The sequence below is a fragment of the Hyperolius riggenbachi genome, chromosome 1, assembly GCF_040937935.1.
Source record: "Hyperolius riggenbachi isolate aHypRig1 chromosome 1, aHypRig1.pri, whole genome shotgun sequence".
NCBI classification, from domain to species: Eukaryota; Metazoa; Chordata; class Amphibia; order Anura; family Hyperoliidae; genus Hyperolius; species Hyperolius riggenbachi.
This window is the reverse complement of record NC_090646.1, coordinates 449,600,057-449,615,826: the sequence shown is the minus strand read 5'-3', so window position 1 is coordinate 449,615,826 and position 15,770 is coordinate 449,600,057. Positions and strand designations below refer to the sequence as shown.

General features: G+C 47.0%; 2 protein-coding genes across 2 annotated transcripts in view; both read right to left on the bottom strand.

Moving 5' to 3' along the window:
- PRODH (proline dehydrogenase 1) overlaps positions 1-1,758 on the bottom strand; it is a 230,870-nt gene extending 229,112 nt beyond the window's left edge. Inside the window, exon 1 of the mRNA XM_068238726.1 lies at positions 1,249-1,758. Within this exon, the coding sequence (XP_068094827.1) occupies positions 1,249-1,611 (363 nt within the window). The 5' untranslated portion in view covers positions 1,612-1,758. The remainder of the gene's footprint in view (positions 1-1,248) is intronic.
- Positions 1,759-9,081: 7,323 nt separating this feature from the next.
- LOC137520326 (uncharacterized) lies at positions 9,082-15,241 on the bottom strand. Its single transcript, XM_068238725.1, has 2 exons — positions 9,367-15,241; positions 9,082-9,125 (listed from the first exon to the last, which is right to left on the bottom strand). Exon 1 carries the CDS (start codon positions 15,154-15,156, stop codon positions 9,658-9,660), a length of 5,499 nt encoding a protein of 1,832 aa, XP_068094826.1. The 5' UTR covers positions 15,157-15,241; the 3' UTR covers positions 9,082-9,125; positions 9,367-9,657.
- Between the last annotated feature and the right edge of the window lie 529 nt (positions 15,242-15,770).

The following is a 15,770-nucleotide window of genomic DNA, read 5'->3' as shown; positions in this document are numbered from 1 at the left end:
CTGGCGTATAAGACTACTTTTTAACCCTTGAAAATCTTCTGAAAAGTCAGGGGTCGTCTTATACACCGGATGTCATTGATGCCGGGTGATATGCCCTATCCTGTTACCGACTCTCAGATCTTGCTGCTGAGGACTGTAGTGAAGCAGTGCAGGCGCACATGTGCGCGATCTGAGAGGCAGAGAAGGAGGTAAATAGGATACAAAGGTGGGCCAGATGGGTGAAAGAGGCGTGTTTTATGGGCACAGCGCAATCTATTCTTCCATACCGCTCTGATAAACAGGTAGACAAGAAGAGTTGACCAATCCAACCAGTCAGTTGCCTATATACTGGGTACAACATACAGTACAGCACCAGTATCTGGTACATAGATAGCACCAATTTATGATATTTTTATTTTTATTTGGTGTGCATTGGAAGAGGGGTAGTCTTATACAGTAAGTATATCCCAAACTCTATATTTTAACTGGAAAAGTTGGGGGTCGTCTTATACGCCCAGTCATCTTATATGCCGGAATATACGGTAATTTGAAAGGACTAATCAGAATTAAAATCGCTAATCGCTATCACAATCGCTGCCAAGAAGCTTACACTTTTTAAAATCCCTAACAAAATTGTTGGAAAACACTCATGAAATCGCTTACAAAATGCTAATAAAAACGCTAGCGATTGCAACAGCAATCTGTAGTGGGTTCCAGGCCTCAGAGCGCACCAGAGTCAGAAGCATAGCCCCCGTTCAGTGACATACTTCCTGCTGGGCAGGAAGTACATCACTGGGATTCCCGTCGGTCTGCGCATACACGCCACACTGCGCTTTATCATTTACACGTGCGTCACCCACAGACTTACAATACCCCAAGCACGCTGCAGCCTTTGCATCAGATACTTCCGACACACCACAACATACCCAAATAAAACTTTTCCATAGACTTTCATTGCTTTTGCAGGCAGCCCCTTGTGGTAAATAGGTTTCACCTGCAAATGTAATAGGGGCCTAAAAGCAACCTCAGCAGAAACTTTTCATTTCAGGTCTAGATAGAATCAGGAGGCATTAGAAAACATCAGGTTATTATTGCAGTCTGTGTTCCAGCTGAGGTAAATTCACATCTATTTCTATTTCCACTACAAGTTCACAAAGAACAGGATCTGATAAGAACTCTTCATCAGGGATGCAGACAGCAATCATTTTTTTAACCCTTGTAGAACTTCAGATCACATTTCCTCTCTTCATTTAACCATTTGTATCTCACCTGCTGGTTCTTGTCCACAAAATAATCAACAGAGCAGAGCCAAAACACCATCATGCTTCTCATCAGCTCCCACGTGGGTTTGCTTTTATAGGCCTCTTGTGTGTTTTCAAAATTCATCGCAGCCGCTGGGCAAGGCTTCATCTGGAGGTTCTCACTTCTTTCTATGTGATCTACTTGTGAGGCCAGAGGCCATTGCTTCGCCCCTGTCTGCTCACTAGAAGATTGCTGCTCCTTGGTGTCAGCAGCCCCCTTCACCTTGGTAGCTGTAGCTGCTGTGGATCTCAGGCGGATGGAGGTCTTTGCCAGGGTCCTGATGCTCAGAGCAACCCTCATGGTAGCGGGAGACATTCTGCTGCACGCCATATGCACTGAGGAGGATAGTGATGGGTACACAGAGCAGAACACGTGAGGCTGCCTAGAAATGACACAGAAAGGCAGTGTCAGGGAACTCCCTGGCTATTGCTCAAAGCTGAAAGCACCGAATCTCTTCCTCCCTGCCGCACACACCTCCGCCAGCTGATTGGCTGCAGCTCACAACTCACAATGTAAACCAGAACACGCTTGCTGCTGCTGCTGCTGCTGCTGCTGCTGCTGCTCAGTCATGCATTTCACATATGGGCTGCCTGTAATGTTCTAGAATAGCGCGGGGATGGCACTAATATGAGCTACTGTGCTCAGCCTGGAATGTGTGTAATAACAACTTGTGCTGAGCTGCTGGTGTACTAGTATCACTTCTGGCTGCAGCATGTAATTTTCATGCTTGTTTTATTTATTCTTAAATTAGAATAGATAACATGTGACAGGGTATCAGATGATGTGCTTGTTCACTCAGGAAAAACATCCTTTTGCAGTGAAGTATCGATTCTTCTTATTTTTGCGGTGAATCTATTTGCCTTTGACGTTTTAGGATTTATTTATTTGTTGTTAATGTTTAGCACTTATTTATTTAATTTATATTACAGTATGTTCAATATTATGAAATACAGTTTTCATGGTTACAGTTTTTAACCCTGTCCTAGGTAACAACTACCCATCATTCGCCACCTGAATTTGTTAGAAGTACTTCATAGGGCCCTTTTCCACTTGTTGCATTTTGATTTGAAAATGGATCGCTCACGTTTTGCTGATCGCACGGACGTAGCCAAAAGGCCTCGTTCAGACTATTCATGCTGCCGCCTGCATTTCGGCAGCACATATGGTGACACGCAAGAATGGTAGACAGCCATAGACCGCCCTTCTACCTTTCCCATCATATGCGCTGTGCAGCAGTGCGATGTGCAATCACACTGCTGCATGCATTTTTGCAAGAATCGCAGCGCTGACCCATTCACTGTAGGCACCTCAAAGGCAACATACGCCCCACGAATAGTAGTCAGATTGTGGTGGAATGGCGGTAGTTGAAACAGAAACACAATCGCATTGCGGCTGCAGTTGCATTTCTTAGTGGAAAAGGGTCCTAATAGCGTACAAATTTTGTAGAATTGCACTCATTGACACACTGGTGTAACAATAGCCCAGGGTGTGTGTTTGTGTGGAGCAGGGGGGCACTCCTCCTCCTTCCTCTGTCTCCCCACCCTGCAAAGTTAGCACAATGGAGCCATGTAATATGTATCTGCTGCAGCGCTGCATTGGAAGTCAACTTCCTCCCAGCAGAAGGTTTGGAGAATTAGGACTTACACACACTGAAAAGCGCAATTGCAAATGCAGTGTGAAGTGATTGTGTTTTTAATAAAATTTCTACTTGTGATTTTTGTGTGCGTGCGAATTTGCTGAGGCTGTCTTTTCCTGGTTTCCTGATTGTTTGCCAAAAAAACACAACACAAATCGCATGCATTGCGTTTTTCATGCGTTTTTTTCAAACGTAGCACTTAAAAAGTGCAGCAGTAACTGTGATTGCGTTTTTCTAAAAATGCATCAGTGTACAGTGTGTACAGGTCATCACAGTTTTCATGATTTAAATAACGCAGTGCAAACAGGCCCTAACTGAAAATATCTGTTCAGGCTTGTTTTCAGGCTGAAAATTGTTTTCCAATTTGAAACCTTAAAATAGTGATTTAAGTGCAAGAATTCCCCCTTGTATGCACATACTGCATATTGAGAACTAGAGGTGGGCCGAACGGTTCACCGGCGAACGGTTCCAGGCGAACTTCGGGTGGTTCACCTTCGCAGGCGAAGGCGATAGAGATGGGAAGTTCGGATCTTTTCAATGATCCGGATGATTCGAATCGGATCATTGAAGAGATCCGGATCTTTGATCCGAATCTCGGATCATTTTACTACCGGAAGCATTCGGGGGTGAAATGAACAGCAGGACAGGTCTGTGGACAGGAGACGGGGAGGGAGTGGACACACAGAGAAGGGGAGAAGATGGACAGAGGGCAGGGAGTGGACAGAGAAGGGAGGAGGGACGAGCAGAGAGCAGAAATGTTTGCACGTAATACCCACATGCTGAAGTCATATGCTTTACATATATTTCACCTATATGTTCATCTGTACACTTTGAAAGAAAAGGTCGCACAGTGAAAGAAAGCATTCCCAGAAGATAAGTGTAGCTGTTTAGTGCCGAGTGCAGGAGGATTATATTGCCTTTCAATCACACTGTCTGCAAAGTTACTGAGCTGTGCTGAGCCAAAAGCTTCCAATGTGTTCACTGTGTACAACTACGGAACAGACAGCCTATAATGGGCAGCACGTTATAGCCAGTATGTGTGCTCTACACATATCTGGCAGTGGCACCCATGTCCCCTCTCTCTCATCTACCTGTCCCTGGCTCCCGTGCAACAGAGCGATCCATCTCTGCTCTGCTTCCAAGACCCCGCTGCCCGCTGAGAGGGGGCGTGTCACTCCTGGCCCCGCCCCTTTTGCGATCCAAATCACTCATTTTGATGATTCGGATGATCGACTCATAAAATAGATTCGGATCAAAGATCCGAATCGTTCATGATCCGGACAACACTAGAAGGCGAACCTTCCCGGAAGTTCGATTTGCCCCATAATGCTCTATGAGGGTCAACTTTGACCCTCTGCATCACAGTCAGCAGGCGCATTGTAGCCAATCCGGCTATACTAAGCCCTGGAGCCCCCCCCCCCCCCCCCCTTATATAAGGCAGGCTCCGGCAGCCATTAGCCTCACTCGTGTGCCTGCTAGAGACAGAATAGGGACAGCTGCTGCAGACTTGTTCTCCTAGGGACAGAGTAGTCAGGCTCTTGCCTTCTTATTTATTTATTTGTTGTATTTATAAAGCGCCAACATATTACGCAGCGCTGGACATTAATTTAGGTTACAGACAATATTTAGGGGTGACAAACAGCAATATGACAATACAGGAATACAAGAAAACCAGATCACACAGCACAGTATGAGTACAAGGTAATGCTTAGTCAGTCACTGGATGGGAGCATGGAGTTAGGCAAGTTAGGTTCACTCAAATGCATAGCATGGGTGCACAGTAATAGAGGTGCATGATCAGGTAGGACACAAAAGGAGTGAGGACCCTGCCCAAAGGCTTACAATCTAGAGGGAGAGGTATGGACACGAGAGGTAGGGGACCAGAGTTCGGCTGTGGGTTTAGAGCAATTGTGAGGGGTGGTAGGCAAGAGTGAAAAGGTGAGTTTTGAGGGCCTTCTTGAAGGTGTTGAAGGAGGGGGCTGCCCTAATGGGTGGAGGTAGGGAGTTCCATAGTGTCGGAGCGGCTCTTGAGAAGTCTTGGAGGCGTGCATGGGACTGGGTGATGCGGGGGACGGTCAGGCGAAGTTCATTGGAGGAGCGGAGTGAGCGGCTTGATGTGCATCTCTGAGTAAGATCAGAAATGTAGGTTGGACAGGTTTTGTGGATGGATTTGTAGGTCAGACACAATATCTTGAATCTGATTCTGGACTGGATAGGAAGCCAGTGGAGGGATTCACGGAGGGGAGCCGCCCTGGTGGAGCGATGGGAGGAGTGGATAATTCTGGCAGCCGCATTCATGATGGACTGCAGTGGGGCTATTCGGGTCTTAGGGAGTCCAGACAGAAGGGCATTGCAGTAGTCGAGGCGGGAAATTATGAGGGCATGGATGAGGAGTTTGGTGGTGGCAGGGGTCAGGAAAGGGCGAATCTTACAGATGTTACGAAGGTGGAAGTTGCAGGACTTTGTGAGGTTTTGGATGTGGGGAGTGAAGCAGAGTGCGGAGTCCAGGGTGACACCCAGACAGCGGGCTTGAGAGGTAGGGTGAATAGTAGTGTGGTTAACAGTGACCTGCACATCTGGGAGGTCCAGGGATGACCGGGGTGGGAAGATCATAAATTCCGTTTTGTCTAGATTTAGTTTTAGGAACCTAGCGGACATCCAGGAGGAGATGGCAGATAGGCAGGAGGAGACCTTGTCCATGTAAGTGGTGGATATGTCAGGGGTGTGGAGATAGATTTGGGTGTCATCTGCATACAGATGATAGTTAAAACCCATGGAGGAGATAACCTTGCCAATGGAGGATGTGTATAGGGAGAACAGTAGGGGGCCAAGGACCGAGCCTTGGGGGACTCCCACTGAGAGGTGGTTGGGGGTGGACGAGGACTCATTGAAGGAGGTCGTGAAGGAGCGGTTGGAGAGGTAGGATGAAAGCCAGGTCAGGGCGAGATCGTGAATGCCCATGGATTGGAGGGACTGAAGGAGTAGGGGATGATCTACTGTATCAAAAGCTGCTGAAAGGTCAAGGAGGAGGAGAATGGTGTATTTACCTTCAGCTTTAGCTAAGGCAAGGTCATTGACCACTTTGGTGAGAGCCATTTCGGTTGAGTGGGCAGGCCGAAATCCAGATTGCAGTGGGTCTAGTAGTGAGTTGGCATTGAGGTACTGGGTCAGGCGTTTGTGAACCAGACGCTCAAGGAGTTTTGAGGCGAAGGGGAGGAGGGAGATCGGGCGGTAGTTGGAGGGTAGCGAGGGGTCGAGGGAGGGTTTCTTGAGCAGAGGCAGTACAGTGGCCTGCTTGAAGTCTGAGGGGAAGGTGCCTGTGGATAGGGAGAGGTTAAACATGGTAGTGAGGACTGGGGCCAGATCCGTGAAGTGAGGCTGAAGTAGATCAGAAGGGATAGGGTCAAGGGGGGAGGTAGTGGTATGGGAAGTCTGCAGTAGGTGGTTGACCTCCTCAGTGGTAGTAGGAGTGAAGGAGGTGAGGGGAGGATAGGGTGGAGAAGGAGTAGGTTGTGAGCAGGTGGGAGGTGAAGATTGAAGATTGGATATTTCCTGATGGATGGAGACTATTTTGTTGGTGAAGTGGGTGGCTAAATCTGTGGCAGAGAGGGAGGAAACAGAAGGTGGGGGGTGGGTTTAAGCAGGGAGTTGAAGGTGCTAAAAAGACACCGGGGATTGGAAGCTTGTGCTCCGATGAGCTTGGTAAAGTATTCCTGCTTCGCATGAGCAAGGGCAGTGTGGAACTGCTGCAGGTTAGTCTTGTACTGTAGGAAATCCTGGTTTAGTCGAGTTTTCCGCCATTTTCGTTCAGTGGCGCGTGTTTCCCTCTGGAGGTTGCGAGTATGGGTAGTGCGCCAGGGCTGGGGGTTAGGGGGTCGGTTGCGGCGGAATATTGGTGGAGCAGCTTTCTCTAGGGCTGATGAGAGAATTTGGTGATACTGAGCTGCAGCAAGATTAGGACAGGTTAGGGTGGGGAGAGTGGAGGATAGGCCATGGAGGGAGTCAGCAAGGACGCCAGGGTTGAGCTTGCGTAGGTCTCGCTGCCATCGACCAGGTGGGTGGGCGGGTAGTTTGGAGGTGCCTTCCGTGAGGAGGTTGAAGGCGAGAAGGTAATGGTCTGAGGGTGGAAATGGTGCGATGTCGAGGTCTGCAATGGTGGTGGATTTAGTGAATATAAGGTCGAGAGTGTGACGTGCAGTGTGAGTGGGGGCGTTGGTGTGTTGTACTAGGCCATGTGAGTTGGCTATGGTGAGTAGCCGGGTCGCAACAGAGTTCTTGGGTTCATTGATGGGTATATTGAAATCCCCGAGGATGATGGTGGGGAGGTCAGAGGAGAGGATGTGTGGGAGCCAGGAGGCAAGGTTGTCGAGAAATTGTCGTGTGGAGCCCGGAGGGCGGTATAAGACTGCAACAATGGCTGGGAGGGGATTGTAGAGGCGGATAGTGTGGGCCTCAAATGATGTGAATTGTAGGGAGGAAGGTGGAGTGAGGACACGGAATGTGCAGGATGGGGAGAGGAGCAGACCCACCCCTCCCCCGGTCCTGTTGTCTGGTCTGGGGGTGTGACTGAGGTGAAGCCCCCCGTATGAGAGGGCAGCCTCTGCGGCAGAGTCAGAGGGGGTGAGCCATGTCTCAGTGAGTGCGAGGATGGTGAGGGATTTGGAGAGGAAGAGGTTGTGGACCTCTGTAAGTTTATTGCGGACGGATCTGGCATTCCAGAGACCGCAGGGTAGGGGGAGCATGTGCTTGTGAGTGGGATGGATGGAAATGAGATTGGGGCGAGGATGGGTGTTGAAGTTATTTGTGGACAGAGAGCTGTGAAGCGGGTCAGCAGGGGATGCTTGTCTGGCAGCAGGCTGTGGCCCAGGGTTAGGCGATATATCACCAGCAGCAAGTAAGAGTAGGAGGGAGAGAGTAAGCAAATGTGAATGGGATTTAAATGTTTGTGAGGTGTTTGAGCTGCTGGAGGGAGAGAGAGATTTCAGGAGAGCTAACAGTTCATGAGAAGCTGAGTAAGGTGAGCAAAGCAGAGCAGATGAAATGAATATGGAGTGAGGTACACTGGGAGGATGCATATTGCAATGCAACTTGTAGATGTTTGCAGACAGGCAGAACATAAGAAAAAGTGCAGTAAACATGGTAAGTGTCAATGATTATCAGCAGGAAATTTCCAACTCCTAAACAGTTTATATGAGTATGAAGTTAGTGCAAGCAAACCTGTGTACATAAAGAGTCTACTTGGTAGTGCAACATATGTCCAGCAGTGGCATTTTGAGCAACAGCATTGGAGGCAGTTGTGGATACAGAGTAGTAGTTTCCAGCAGAGTCCTTTGGCTGTTGATTCCTGTTTGAATTCCTGGGTGAATTCTTGGTAAATTCTTGGTAAGTTGTTGCAAAGCACTTTGTAATAAATGGCACTTAGGAATTAAATGGCACCAAATGCCATAGCTTGCTTAGCTGAATCTTATCGCTATAATAGCGCCCCAGAAAAGCTCTTTTCAGAGCTCATCCTGCTGTGATCAATTTTTTTTCTGTGTTTGAAACTGACACTTGTGTTGTTTAGACAGCATTGCTAATTCATACTGTGTGTCCCACTGGCACTGCCAGCAGCAGCAGCACCACATTTAGTGACTACTAGCTGTGTGTGTGAGACACTTGTGTTTTTTAGACAGCATTGCTAATTCATACTGTGTGTCCCACTGGCACTGCCAGCAGCAGCAGCACATTTAGTGACTACCTGTGTGTGTGTGACACTTGTGTTTTTTAGACAGCATTGCTAATTCATACTGTGTGTCCCACTGGCACTGCCAGCAGCAGCAGCAGCACATTTAGTGACTACCTGTGTGTGTGAGACACTTGTGTTTTTTAGACAGCATTGCTAATTCATACTGTGTGTCCCACTGCCAGCAGCAGCAGCAGCACATTCAGTGACTACTACCTGTGTGTGTGAGACACTTGTGTTGCTTAGACAGCATTGCTAATTCATAATGTGTGTGTACCACTGCCCGCAGCCCACCAGCATTCAGCAGCACATTCAGTGACACCTGTGTGTGTGACAGGGAGCTGCACTGTCCTGTCCTCACTACCACGTGTACCCCTGGGGCGTGTATGGAGCTTAGCAGGCAGATAAACACCCTCCTACTACTCAATAAATTGAGACCAGGTAATGATCTGTAGCTTTAATGAGCTGAAGTAAGTTGGTGTGAAACTGTGAACAAATAACAGAAATGATGCAATAAGTACATGAACTGCATATAAACATATCACATATCAGCATACAGTAGATAGACTAGTGCACACAGCAACATGGCTGCATGGATAGCTGACTAGGCCTCACTATACAGTTGAACTACTAACTAGCTGCCTACACAGAAATAACACACAATACATGTCTACAGCTAGTACTAGTCATGCAGATTCATAGAAAACAGTAAGAAAGAATGCCTTACCGGCTATGCAGCCTTTAGTGGAAGCACGGAGAAGATTCCTCAGCAGAGAGCATGTGAAAATGGCAGCTTCTAGAAGGCTACTCCCTTCTTGTCTGGTGCATGAGGTCACAGAGGAGGAGGAGTAACAGAAAGGCTGAACTTAACTGAGAACAATGTAATGCAGTGGTCAATAGGTGGCGCTGTCCTACCTCATTCTAACACAGGATAAATCCTGTATGGATTAGCACCCATTTTAATGAAAGATGTCTGCAAGACATGACACTCCCCGTCTGGTATCAACAGATACCACCATCATTCAGTAGGGGATAATAGGAGAATGAGTTCACACACTGGTCTGAGAAACAACTTGGTCTCTTGCTGTCTGCAGACCTTTACTTCTACTTTGCGGACATTTCCGTCCTCACTTGGAAACGTCTTGGTGACAAGTCCTAGAGGCCACTCATTTCTCTGCAATTGGCAGTCCTTTAGAAGTACAACATCTCCGGGTTTCAGGTTGGGCCTTGCAGTCTGCCACTTGTTCCGTGGTTGCAAAGTAGAGATGTATTGTTTCTTCCATCTGTCCCAGAATGTGTCAGCAAGGCACTGCACTTGTTTCCATTGACGTTTGTACATGTCTTTAGTGCTGAACTCACCAGGAGGAGGACTCACTTTCCCAGTCTTTTGGGTAAGGAGGGTTGCAGGAGTGAGAAGAAATGGTTCTTCTGGATCACTAAGAACTGGAGTCAGAGGTCTAGCATTGATGATAGCTGTGACTTCAGCCATGAAGGTTACCAGGCTCTCGTGAGTGAGTCTTGCAGTTCCTGCTTGTAGAAAGATGGAATCCAAGATTCTTCGGGCTATGCCGATCATCCTTTCCCAAGCTCCACCCATGTGAGAGGAGTGAGGTGGGTTGAAAGTCCAAGTGCAGTCCTGATCACTCAGGTATCTTTCCACAGCCTTGGCATCAATATTGGAAGAGATCTGTAGTTCTTTAGCAGCTCCAATGAAATTGGTGCCTCTGTCAGATCGAATGTGCTTCACAGGACCTCTGATTGCAATAAAACGTCTAAGGGCGTTGATAAAGCTTGAAGTATCCATAGATTCAATGACTTCAATGTGAACAGCTCTGATGGTCATACAGGTGAATATGACTGCCCAGCGTTTACTGTTTGCTTGACCGCCTCTAGTTTGACGTGCTGTGACGGACCAAGGCCCAAATACGTCAAGTCCAACATTGGTGAAAGGAGGATCCATACTGAGTCTATCAGCAGGCAGATTAGCCATCTTCTGTGTTTGTAGCATACCACGAAGTTTACGGCATGTGATGCAACTGAAGATGATGCTACTCACACATCTCTTTGCCCCAACTATCCACAATCCAGCAGTATGTAAAGCTCCTTCTGTAAACAGTCTTCCTTGGTGCTTGACTTGGATGTGGTAGTGTTGTACAATCAATCTTGTAACATGATGATGACCGGGAATTATCAGAGGATTCCTTTCATCAGGCTCTAGACTTGCTTGCTTAAGACGACCTCCTACTCTCAGGAGACCGTATTTGTCAAGGAATGGGTCAAGTTTCTTTAAAGAGCTGTCTTTAGGGATAGACTTGCTGTTAGTGATACAGGCAATCTCTTTGGTGTAGATTTCCTGCTGTACAGTGCGAATGATGAAGTTCTTGGAGTGTTGGAGTTCTGCTATGGTGTATACCTCTTGACAGTGGTGCCAACCTTTACACTTCTTAGCATCATTCGAATTGGTTCTTTGAAAAGATCGGGCTATGTGAGCTAGACAGGTAATGGCTCTAACAAGTGATTTCCAGGTAGAGAATCTCTTGAAGCGATGAGATTCAAAGGACTTGAAGAGTGTCACTGTGTGAAGTGCAGACACTTGTGGACGGATCTCAGTGTCTGAGTCTTCATCCACTAGTTCAAACATGTTGTTCTGGTGAACTGCTGGAGTGGAATTACACAAGAATGCAGGACCTGTGAACCAAGTTGTATTTTTGAGATGACTTGCTGCAACAGCTCTTGTAGCGTGGTCCGCAGGATTGTTGTCAGTGGACACATAATGCCACTGTTCTGGACTGGTGGATTTCCTAATCCGCAGCACCCTGTTGTTGACATAAACATAGAATCGTCTGGACTCGTTGTTGATGTAGCCTAAGACTACTTTGCTGTCTGTGTAGAATTCAGCCTTTTTAAGGTCAATGTCAATCTCAGATGTGATTAGCTCAGCCATTTCAACAGCTAGGACTGCTGCACAAAGTTCAAGTCTGGGTATCGTGTGCTCAGGCTGTGGTGCAAGTTTTGCTTTGCCCATAACAAAGCCAATGTGGCATTGTCCTTTAATGTCTATGGTTCTAAGATAAGCGACAGCAGATATGGCTTTAACTGAAGCATCAGAAAATACACAAAGTGTATGATCTTGGACATCTGTAGATGGCACAGGAGCATATGTGCGTGCAACTTTAAGGCTAGACAGAGCTGCTAGAGAGTTTCTCCATTCCACCCACAGATTCTTCTTGTCAGGAGGCAATGGAACATCCCAGTCAGTAGTTTCACGGGTTAAATCTCTGAGCAAGGCCTTACCCTGGATAGTGACAGGAGCCGCAAATCCCAAAGGGTCATATAGGCTGTTGATTGCAGATAGGACACCTCTGCGAGTAAAAGGTTTTTCTTCCTTGCTAACTTGAAAGGTGAAGGTGTCAGATTTTAAGTCCCAGAGAAGTCCAAGGCTACGTTGGACTGGTAAAGTTTCTGACCCCAGATCCAAGTCCCTTAGGTCATTAGAATGATCTTCAGAAGGGAAGGCTTCCATAACTTCTTTGCTGTTTGAAGCAATCTTGTGAAGTCTCAAGTTGGAGCAGGCAAGCATGTCTTGGGCTCTTTTGAGGAGACTGATTGCAGAGTCATTAGAAGGTAATGATTTCAAACAGTCATCTACATAGAAGTCTCTTTCTACAAACTGTCTTGTGTCCAACCCATATTCTCTCTCTCCTTCTTGAGCAGAACGTCTGAGTCCATATATAGCAACTGCAGGTGAGGGGCTGTTCCCAAAGATGTGCACTCTCATGCGATACTCTATGATGTCCTTTGAAGGATCATTGTCTTTAAACCAGAGGAATCTGAGGAAGTTTCTATCCTTCTCCTTAACAAGGAAGCAATGAAACATCTGTTGGATGTCGGCAATCAGAGCGACAGTGTCCTTGCGGAAACGGAGAAGTACCCCCAGTAGCTTGTTATTCAGGTCAGGGCCTGTCAGCAGCACATCGTTTAGGGAGATGCCTTCAAATTTGGCGCTAGAGTCAAACACTACTCTGATCTGACCTGGCTTCTTTGGATGATATACTCCAAAAATTGGCAGGTACCAGCATTCTTCAGGACCTTTAAGGGGTGGGGCAATCTCTGCATGATTGTTCTCAAATATTTTCTGCATGAAAGAAAAGAAGTGTTCTCTCATTTCTGGCTTTCTTTGGAAGTTACGTCTGAGAGAAGAGAAACGTTTAAGCACTTGTACTTTGTTGTTAGGTAGGCGTCTTCTCTGAGTTCTGAAAGGAAGGGGTGCAACCCAACTGTTAGTGCTGTCCTTCACAAAGTCTCGTTCCATTATTTCCAAGAACTGCTTGTCTTCAATAGATAATGCTACCCGATTATCATCTTTTGACCTCTGGAAGACTCTGCATCCTAAGTGGTCTTGGTCACTGTCACAGGCATCATTGTCACTAGAGACATCTGTGAAGGGACAAGGTAGATGGGAGGCACATGGTAGCTCCTTTATGAGAAAGTTGTTGACACATGGTTGGAAAAGTGAGGGGCGCCCACTTGCTAGTGTGCTTGTGAACATACTATGAACTGTATCTGGCTTGTGCACACGCCCTAGGCAGACCTCACCTATTATGACCCATCCTAGGTCTAGCTTCTGAGCATAAGGAGCATCATGGGAACCATCTATTTGTTTTCTCACTTTATGGATTCGTAGGATATCCCTCCCGAGTAGCAAGATTATCTTAGCCTGTGGATCAAGTTCTGGGATCAGGTGGGCTATACGCTTCAAGTGTGCATGATGTAATGCGACATCTGGAGTAGGAATTTCAGATCTATGATCAGGAATCTGGTTGCACTCTATTAGAGTTGGTAAGGGCAAGCAGATGCTTCCATCTATAGCTTCGATCTGGAAGCCAGATGCTCTTCTCCCCGCCGTCTCCACAATTCCTGCACAAGTCCTTAGTGAGTATGGAGAGCTGGGGCCTTTAACATTGAACATATCAAAGAAGGTTGGGTGGGCTAGAGACCCATTGCTTTGATCGTCTAGGATGGCATACATTTTTACTGCTTTCTCCCTTTGTTCTGCTGGGTAGACTCGGACTAGACACATTTTGGAGCAGGATCTTCCACCTGTGGCTCCTTTGCAGACCTCTGTGCACTGTGGAGTGACCTCTAATGTAACTGTAGGAGTGTCACCCTCCTCCCCGCCATGCTCGGTTGTGCTGTGAGTATGTTGTAAAGTCCATGGAGCTGGTCCAGGATGTAGTGCTGTGTTGTGATCTGTGCTATCACATTCTTTACAATTTTCACTAAACTTGCAGTTCTTGGCAAAGTGAGTGGTGGATGAGCAGCACTTGTAACAGATGCTATTCTCTCTAAGAAAGGCTTTACGTTCCTCAATGGGTTTCTCTCTAAACCCCCTACATTTCAGCAGAGAATGTGGCCTTCTGTGTATAGGACACTGCTTACCAGGGTCTCTAACTTTGTTTGCTGCCTGGGAGGAGCCAGCAAACCTGTGGGGAGAGTCTGGGGAAGACAGTTCAGTCTTGTGAACTGCCACTGAAGCTTTGTGTGAAGGAAGACCTGGAACAGAAGTACATGTTAGTGCAAAATCAAAACTAGGATCATTTCTTATCTTAGCCTGATCATGTATAAAGTCTACAAACACAGAAAATGGAGGAAATGAAACATGGTATTTTTTCTTATAGTTAGAACCACATTTAACCCACTCATTTTGTAAGCCAGGGGTTAACTTTTGTACTATGAGGTTAACACCTCTGGCAGTGTCAAAATATGCAAGGCCTGACAGATCACCTTCAGATTTGGCTACCTGAAGTTCCATTAACAAGTCACTAAGTTCCCTGAGTTTCTGCAAGCCTTTGGAAGCTATTTTAGGGAAATCTTCTATCCTTTTAAACAAAGAGTTTTCTATAGCCTCCACTGAACCATAACATTCATCAAGTCTGTCCCAAACCATTTTTAGTCCAGCTGCTGGGTTTCTTATGTTAATGGACCTGATTCTTTTTACATGCTCAGCAGATGCAGTCCCTAGCCACTTAGCTAAGAGGTCCATCTCCTCACTAGGGGACAGTTCAACATCTTTAATTGTGTTCTTAAAGGAGGACCGCCAGGCCCTATAACTCTCAGGGTGATCATCAAACTTCACAAGTCCCTTGGCAACCAGCTCACGCCGTGTGAGGAACTTAACAATGTCCATGCTGGTTTGAGCAGGAGCAGGGAAAGATGGTGGTGTGTTGCCATAGTGAGAAAGTGGTGTGTAATCATACCTGTCAGTAGTCTCTCGTTTTGGTCGAAATGTCTCATACCTATTTGGCGTGTAAGGAGAAGTTCCTGGAACGTTATGTGCCGGTTGAAGTTCCGGACGTGGTGGCAGGTGCTCTGAAATCAGTTCATTTTCTATATTGACTTCTGGCTTGCTGGCTGGAGGCTTATTCTGGTTTTCTGTCTGGGCTGTGAATTGAGTTTGATGAGATCTGTCGATGAGGTCCCGTTGAGCATCTTCCATTGACAGGAAAGAGTCGATCATTCTGGAATGTCGATGGACATAATCTGAAGTGCGCTGCAGGGGATCCTGATGGGCGAGATCAAGGCTGGCTGGCCTGCTGTGTCTTTCGTCGTCTGGGTAGATGAGTGCTTCTAAGGCTTCTGCTTTGGCAATAGCTGCAGCAGCTTCCCTCTGTGCTGAGAGCTTCTCTAGTGCTGCTTGCTGTTTTGCCCTTTCAGTTTCAAGTGTCGCTTGTTGCAGCTTTAGCTGCATCTCTTGCTCTGCGAAGGCAGCACGTGCTTTTGCAGCTTCAGCTTCTGCGCGAGCAATGGCGGCCGCATTGCTGACTGATGAGGATCTTGTAGAGCGACTGACTTTAGACCTTGTCTTGTAAGAAGAAGTTTGGCTTTCTGACATGATGCTGCTGTTAAGGATCTTGACTGTGTAGAGACTGCTGCGTACTGATATGCACGTAGCTGCGTGGTAGTATAGCTGTCTCTGTAGTCAGTATCTTATTTTCCACTCACTGGGTAGCAGCGTTTCACTGGCTGGGAAGCTAGCCGGTCTGGTTCCACTCGCGGGTAGCAGCCGTTTCACTGTCCTGTCCTCACTACCACGTGTACCCCTGGGGCGTGTATGGAGCTTAGCAGGCAGAT